We start from the raw sequence: 8,720 nt of genomic DNA, 5'->3' as shown, positions 1-8,720 counted from the left end.
TCGATCAAAAAGCTATGAACTGCTTCAGGAATATTTTTTTCTCCTTCTATTAGTGTGGACAACATTTGATGCTGTGTGTAGCCTAACAAAACCGAAGACCAGCATTTTACAAATGGCAGCTGTGGAGTGTCAAGTTCTGCGGTCTCAGCTGCTCACCATATTGATGTTGTTTTATCAGAAAGGATCATTTAGAGTGCAGAACTTGGAGCCTTTCTGAGGTTCTTTGGTTTTGACTGAGGTAATTCATCGTAATCTCAGCTTTCGCTTCAACTTATTATTCGCTGCGTCTGAGCGATACGTGAAATTCAACTCAAGACGAAGTTAATCACGGATTGGAAAAGCGAATTGTTGAGCAATCAACTGTAAAATCCGGTAGACACCGTGGCTTGGTCAACGTGTTGCCAAAAAAAAAGACTCATCCGTTTGCATCACACCGCTAGAAAATGTTGCTCCTTTTTGTGTCGTCTCCTTGCAATTTGCAAGGAGACAAATTGCAAAGAAAAGCGATGACTTGTGTAGTTTTTTCTTGTTTTTTCTTCCAGGTTGGAGTTTGCTTTCAGAAGCCCCGACCTCAAGTCGTGAAAACAAAGCGAGTAGGGAAAAAATAACTTCCAAGGTGAAGCCGTGGCCTGGACGCTCGCAAGTAAAAACACTTCGCACCTACAGAGGCGCCATTTAGACGGACGTGTGACGCGAGCGGACGCCCCGGAGAGTTTACCGGAAGGCCGAAAAACGAGCCGGAGGCACAGAAACGCGACAGCGCCCGAGGTAAGATCCGTCCCACCGCCTCATACTGCTGATGCCGTCTTCCCCAGTAGCTGAGAGGCCTGCAGGCTTCACCGCAAGAGCATTAACCTCATTTTACAAGTACAGCTCATTCTCCCAGTCCAACATAAACAGGTGGACATCCCAGTCTGAGTACTGTTCACTGTCCAAGTGCGCGCTACATGATAAATACTCGGTTTCAGGTTATTTACAGCTTATATGCACTACAACCAGTTGTTAGACTTAAGGAAGACACAGCTGCGATTTGCTTCAATGTGTAATATGTAAAAGGTCAATTCAAACGCACAGCTGTTTACAGAATAAAACACTTTAAGCGTTAAAATCGGGATGAATGTTTACATTTTTCAATTTCAAACGGCAATGGCGAAAACAAAACACACAGAGACGGAAAAGCCCTCGCTGCTGGTGCAACGTTTGAACAATCCAGCTGCAGACGGACGAATAAAGTCAGGTTGTGTTAACAGACCTCAGCCTGGGGTCTCCATGATCCCCACTTTGCCTTGTGGTCTATGATGTCACGCAGGGTTTTTTTGTTTTTTTTTGCCTTTGAATGGCCATGTGTTCCTCACCACTAATATCAAACAGATGACGAGAAAACCTCCAAATGATGGTCTTTCACAAAGACAAGCAGTCAAAACAAAGATATAGCAACACAGAGAAACAGCTCTGAGGCTGATCACATGACACGAAAAGACTGCGCCGTTTTAATTGCTGCAGGCTGTGCTGCGGTCGCACCGCATTGTGCGTTCAGCGGCGTCGGTTTGGGGGCTGACGTTTTTCGGATCATCTCAGATTTTAGCTCGCGTTGGAATCTTATTGTTGTTTTTAGTTAGTTTGTCTTTATTTTTAAATGTGCCAAAAAAAAAAAAAAAAAGTCAAATGAGGGCAATAATAGATGCCATGAACGCAGCGGTGCCTCCATGAATGCTTACAGAATTTATTTTTTTTACACAGTGGAATAAAAAAACAGGACCAAAAGGGTTACAGCTAGCCAGTTATTTTAGGACTAACCAGATTCCAGTGTCAGGGATATAACAAGGTTTCAACAGACCACAACTTCAAGCCGTTTGTACGCACTGCTACTTCAGTTTAATGCTTTCAGACTGCCAATCAGCTGGCTGAAAGTAAGTTCATGCAGCATGAGCTAATTCCAATAAAATGTGACAAAGGAGCAAAAAGCATGCGACGACTACAGCTGTAAACATTTGCTCTTTTAAAATAAATGCATGGGATTAATCAAAAAAGTTAAACCCACTTGGTTCACAGCAAGTGGGTTTTCTCACAGACAACTGAGAAAACACAGAGTCGCAAACGGCAGTGAAAAGATGAGCGAGGAAAGTCAGACAGCTGTTCTGGGTGGAAAATTTCACTTTTAAAGAACAAAATTGGGGATAGAACTAAGGTTAAAAATATCAACCAGTTTATAGTTAACATTTCTAAATTGCGTTTGAAACAAATACGACTTAAAAAAAAAACAACTTTCTGAATCTGAGAACCTGGAAAAACTGAGATATTTGGCGTGAGACGGTAAAAAGCTTTCATGAATATTTTTTTCAAAATGTGAAAATGTAAAGGTTAAGCATTGTGGTTAATTGTCGCACTATAATGTGATTGATCACTTCTTTTTTTTTTTTTTTTTTGTCTCTTGACGGCATTAGTGATAACACGAGGACAAGTCATGGGGAAATATGAACTACGACCCCCAGTAATGCCGGTTTAGTGCAAACATGGTAAACACAAACTCATCCCCAGGACATTGTCACTCAGTCACAAGATTATATAAATAAATTTGGACTCAAGTCTCGGAATTGAGAAAATTAAAATCCTGAAGATGAATGATATTTCCGATAAAATCAACGATGGAGGCTGTGCGCCACAGACGCTGGCTTTTACTGGTCTAAAATTTTTTTTTTTTTTTATCGCAAAATGTGAAACAAACTGATTTAGTTGTTCTCAACCACGGGCACAATGCAGGGGAGCTTACGGGGTTCCGGTCCCCTGGGCTTCAGGCGACTGACAAAACACATCTTACTTCTGCTCTGCTGCCCACCCACAATGCTTTTCACACGCACATTGGGGGGGACGGATGGACGGAGCAGCGCGGCTCGCACAGAATCATAGAAAGAGTTTAAAGACACAACAGAAACTTGGGAGGGGAAATTAGGTGCCATGTTAGGTGACCAATAAAGTTTTGTTTGATTTCAAAAGGATTTAATTAAAGGAAATTTCAAACTCTTTTAACTCCTTTGGCTGCCCAGGAGAGTGGCCTTAACGCGGTAAATAACTTTAACGGCACCCCTAAATGTCTTTGAACTGCTCTCTCGACCAGTAACCAAGTCGCCTCAACAGCTGCCCCGACTTGCACAGTGTACCCACTCTTTCTCCGGAAAAAAAAAAAAAAAACGCCCTCAATTAGCTCCTCTCTTAAATAACCGCTCTTTTCACTCGCAGTTTCCGGCTGCGCATGCACCTCCTTTCACCGAGCCGTCCCATTCGTCTCCCAAACACCCCCACAAAAGGTCTTACATGTCTCTTTGTGTGCCCCTTAAATAAGGGCCACACTGAGCCACTTCCCATTCACATCAGATCATTTGCATAAAGGTCCTCTTCTTATTCAGAGGAGCTCCGGTCAGGCCCAGCCGTAAACACGGGACTCTAGTGCTGAGCCAGAATGAAAAATCCTCTATTATTATTATTTTCATTATTTAGTTTGTCTTTATTTTTAACACCTTTTATGTCCTAAATTTAAAATCTCCACCTGGATATATATTTCTTGCTTATTTCAATTGTATGTGTACGCAGTTCTTTAAATGTCCTATGAGTAAATACTTTTGCCCGTTTATCCACAACAACTGGAACTTTTAGCTCCCAGCAGGTTATTTTCGCCATTTTACCATCTATTAAAAGAATGACCCTCAGATTAATTTGACTCCCTGCTATGGCGGGACTGAAATTACTGTAATAACCCGACATTGGCTTGAAAGCGCAACGTCTCTCCTTTCAGAAACCGTTGGATTTTTTTTTTCAGACAGCGCCACCTGTGGCTGACTTCTGGTACTGCACATTTGGCTTAATCGTTGCCGCTACGTTTAGGACTTGCGGGGTTGAAAGCGAAGGATATCATGTTTTGATAAAGGCTGACGTGGCATGTCGGTAGTTGCATAAAAAGATTTTGAGGCTTTTGACCAGTCATGTTGTATACCTCCATTTTGAAATAATTTGCTAACAACAAAAAAAAAAAACATGCTACTTTTCTCACATTAGACCAGTTAGAATCATCAAAATAATTGAATTAAAAACATCCGAGTTAAATTAAGAAGAACTTGCCGGTATATTTTTAGGCACACCTGCTTACTTGTGCGAAATGTGTGACATAAAAACCCAGCCATCATTCTGTTTAGGGAGAAGACGGGAGGAACGGGTTTTGGTTTTAAACGTGTGCACTGACAGCAAGGCAAACGCAAAAAGACTCCATACTGTCAGAGAGAGCCGAGATCCACAGTGAGACGAGTTCAGCGCGAACATGTGCTGAAAGGCCGCTCAGACAGGAAGAAGCCATTGCTTCGAAAGCGACATAAGAAAAGGCAGAATCCACTCTTCACTCTGAAAGTAAGAAACAAAAAAAAGGTGCTTGGTCTCATGATGTCCATTGTTAGATTTGAGGGGGGGGGACGCCTGAGTATGGCCTCGCATTGTGACGTTCAGATGGGGCTGCAGCACGTTGTGTGTTAAACCACAGGAGGGAACCGGTGGACTCCATGGGAAAATATTCGACGCATTTGTCCGGGAAGTTCGAGCTCAGGCACGAATGGATCCAACAAAAGCAAGTATCGAGTATCCCACCAAAGATTATTCACGGTAAAGTCAGTGTTGTTTAAGAGGCTGTTGAAAATCTACAGTCTTGGTCAGTCGAGGAACATTTTGGGACGGAGCTGAAGAGAGTCGTAAAAACCCGACTGGGTCACACCGGTTCTTCTGTAAGGAGGGAAGCTACTGCGACAAGATGGCGGAAACGTAGCGAAGACGATTCACCCAAGACGTGCACTATAAAGATATTTGCAATAAGTAATCAAATCTGTCTAAACATCTGACTTTGAAGATAGGAATAAATTGTTTGATTATTATTCTGGCAAATAGGGGAGCAAATTTTATTTCTAACTGCGAGACATTGAGGGGAAAAAAAGTAAAACGTCTTTTTTTTTTTTTTCCCTTTTCAATTAGAAATTTTTGTTCAATATCAGTTTCTCGTAGAAAAAGAATTGCGACAATCGGAGGAATTTACCCAGATTCTGTTTCCATCCGTGTTTTGTGCTCGTCGGTGACAGTTGGTTCCCATTATCCGAGCTTATTGTTCATCGTTATTGTGATTCTGATCACATTTCATAGAGATGAAGACCTTTCTACACACGAGCAGAGAAAGAAATAGCTACTCCTTCCACGCGGACCACAATCAGGACGTACGACCGCAGCATATTACGAACATATGCTGTGTACAAAATAACATTGCTGTCAGCTGAGTGCCTGATTTATTTAGGTTTAATTTTTAATGATTTATGCTTCCCCAAACTGTCTGCCAGTTGTGTGTGGGGTGTGTGTGTGTGTCTGCGTGCGGGTGTCTATGTGTGTTTTCCTTCAAAGAGGGAAAAATTTATGCAAATAATAGCTTGGGAAGCTTGTTGGAACAGTCGAAACTGGCAACTGAACACCGAAGACAAAATGTCTTGTACGGACATGCAAAAGCAATAAAAGAAGAATGTGGAGTTCTGACTCCACTGGGTTGCAGGAGAATCTTGTGTATGTGTCATGAAGCACTTCATCATTAAATCAAAGGAACATCTTTTTTTTTTTTTATATGTAGAAAAATAAAATAATCCCTTCTTTCAACAAACATGGTTTGTTTTTTGTGTGCTGCTTGAAAAGCAATTTGAAAAGAAATGGGAATATGATTGTTGTGGTGAATCAGCAAGTCATTTATAAGGTGTATATATATTTTATCATTTACATCATAATTCATTCATCTGAGCTACACCTCAAAAATGTATGAACATAACTTAAAATATTAAAATATCCCATACTACATCACACTAAACCTTTAACATCAGGTTAAATCAGTGTCAAAAACTCCAATATGTAAAAAAAAAAAAAAAAAGTACAAATATGTAGTCATAAAATAATTTAGATTCAGTTTAATTAAATTGTTTAGACTTTATTATTTGAGTAGATCCAACATCTGAAGTGCATGTTCTGCACTGGTTTGCTATATTTTGGTATTCCGATGAGACCAAGAACGCTACGATAAAAACAATAAATGAGGTTTCCTGAAATTAATACCATTGTCTGGATTAATAAAATCATCTGACTGCGAAGGCTGTAAAAACACCAAATCCAGAAAAGCAGAATATAAGACCAATAAAATCGATTATTTTTTGTGTGCGTGTTATTCAGAAACGTCATCCCACTTAAAACCTATTTCTATGTTTTTTGTAGTATGCGTTTCTCCGTGTTCACTTTGGCTTGAATTGCTGTTGCCATGGAGGCACAAATCCAGATTATTAAAATCTATTTCCATCTAAAGGACATTTGACCATCTGAGCAGCAGTCCAGTCATTTTCTTCTTTCCTTAGCCAAAGTTACAGCCATTGGTCATCAAGTACAAATGACTCAGCATGTCATTTCTGCACCCAAACTCTTGAACCGGCGTTGTTTTTACAATCTTTTTAAGGCTGCGGTCATCCCAAATGCATGTGCTCTTTTTGTTGCTGCACTTTTTCCTACCACTCAACCTTCCAGCACACCGACCTGCCAGCTTCCTTAGCAGTGATGTGTTTTTGTCCCAGCGGAGGACGTCAAGCCACTGTCAGATTTTCTTATTGTCTAACATTTCTGGATTTAAGATATTTTACACATTGGTTCCATGCAACACTCAGATATTGTGATATAATCTTTTAATATTTGCAAAAATGAACTCTTGAAATGTGCCACTCTGTGAGGAGCCTGAGGACAAATCGTTTGGGTTTCACTTCATCACTGAAGGAGTGAAACAAATCATTTTTCTGCGATGCTTTATGTTGTAATTCCACACCCACTGTGTTTAAAATATAAAACCTTGCATGATTGTGCAGTTTTGTTTATGTACCATGCTCCGGTGGCGATTCTTTTTCTGACAACTACACTCCTCCCCGAATGAAAACGTGAATTTTCAGACATCGACGTAGAAATGAAAGAAAAAGAAACTTCAAACTATAAAGTCGGGAATTATGTATTTTGCTGTCAACACAACAGTAGCAATGAAAGCTCTTTTTTTTTTTTTTCTTTTCTTCTCCCCTTTCCTTTTCTAAAAGATAATGTTTTAGAAACGACGTGGTCATCTCCTAATAGTTTCTAAAAATGTATTTCTTATTACATTTAGTACAAAAAAAGACATCTCTACCCGTTAGTGCTTTTGTTTTAAGATACTATAACATAAATAGACAATTTATTTTCAGTGTTCAGAACAGACAGTTCCAGTGTAACTGGAAAACTAACATTCTCCACCGTATTCCAGTTGGCAGCAAAGGGTTTGACAGAGTTCCCCACTCGAAACTTTGGTGCAACACATTGCACCACGCTTTTACATCATGTTCTTCATTTCTCGGCCTCTGACACCGGCCCCAGACAATCTGGGAGGGTGCGGGTCGAGATTCAGTTAAGCTCCCGTTTAGCGGAGATACAACAAGATCTATAAAAGTTGTTGCTTTTTTGTTTTTTTTCTTTAAATCATAGATTTGACAGATCTTCCTCCCCCCCCAGTCACCTCAAATCAGCTGTGGCCATTTTTTGTCATTCGCGTCCATCTCTTGAGGTCCTCCCAAACACCGACGCGTGTATTCCTCCCCCGCCCTCAAACCCCACCAGACTGCAGCACCAGTCCCCTCCGAGGGCCGCCTTCTTCCTTACGGGTGGTCCCAACTTCACTGTGGATACATCAGTACAAGAGCACAAATCCCTATCTGACAGCAAAGTTCTGGGCTATGATCTACTGATACTTAGCAATTACTTTCTGAAAAGCAATTAGATAAGATTCTGCTGTGCAAAACGACGCCACGAAGAGCTGATAGTGTTAAATCCCATTCGCTTAGCTATACAATCTCTCACTGCTCGAAGACGTGCGGACATCTCGCTCTGTCGGGTCTTTGTTCAACTAGTCCTTGGCGTTTCGCCCGCCGATGACGACATTCCTTGCGGCCTTTTACTTGCAGGTAAAAACCTCCGTCCTCTCGCTGCACGTGTTGCATTTGACGAAGCAGCACCATTGGAACTTACAGTTGCACTGCCACACTTTGGTGTACTGGTGCGTGTTGTAGCCGCGGCCGCAGCACATGAGGTCGCAGCCGTCCGTGTGCGGCGACGTGCGGTTGCACAGGCGTCCCTGGGTGCCCACGCTCCCCGTGGCCGTGTCCTCCTCGCAGTAGTTGGGCGACCTTTCGATGTAAACGAGGTCCGTCTCCATGGGCTTGCGGTAGCCCTGCGTCTGCTTCACTTTGAGGTGGGTGGGCTGGCGTAGCCGGCTGGCCCGCACGACCTCCACGTGCACGGCGTCGTTGTACTTCTCCTTGAGGATGTAGCCGATCTCGCGGAACTTCGGGAGCGTCGTCCAGCAGGTCTTGGTGGTGCAGGAGCCGGAAACGCCGTGGCACTTGCACTCCAGCTTCATCCTTTCTTCCAAAACCTGCAGAGTGGTGAGGGAAGACAAGAACACCTGTAATCGGAGCAGACAAACACGTCACCTAGCGTTGCGACTGTTTTGTGCACGGATGGGGGCAGTTACCCAGAACTAAATATGGCGAAATTCAATTTAAGTTGGTTTTTTAAGTGCCGATTCACAACAAATTTCATCTCGAGGCTAAACAGTCAACCAAATAATCAACCAACCAGCTTATTAAAGAAACTAATCA

At 42.0% G+C, this 8,720-nt stretch overlaps 1 protein-coding gene across 4 annotated transcripts in view; it reads right to left on the bottom strand.

The window, feature by feature from the left end:
- Positions 1-2,408: 2,408 nt before the first annotated feature.
- wnt7bb (wingless-type MMTV integration site family, member 7Bb) overlaps positions 2,409-8,720 on the bottom strand; it is a 77,298-nt gene continuing 70,986 nt past the window's right edge. For 3 of the 4 annotated variants that reach the window (XM_028035732.1, XM_028035725.1, XM_028035715.1), the window contains one exon: positions 2,409-8,494. In XM_028035732.1, coding sequence (XP_027891533.1) covers positions 8,015-8,494 — 480 coding nt within the window. In that variant the 3' untranslated portion in view covers positions 2,409-8,014. The remainder of the gene's footprint in view (positions 8,495-8,720) is intronic. The other variant, XM_028035706.1, reaches the window with a different exon arrangement.

The sequence above is a fragment of the Xiphophorus couchianus genome, chromosome 2 (genome assembly GCF_001444195.1).
Source record: "Xiphophorus couchianus chromosome 2, X_couchianus-1.0, whole genome shotgun sequence".
In the NCBI taxonomy this organism is placed as follows: Eukaryota; Metazoa; Chordata; class Actinopteri; order Cyprinodontiformes; family Poeciliidae; genus Xiphophorus; species Xiphophorus couchianus.
This window is presented reverse-complemented; position numbering and strand designations above follow the sequence as displayed.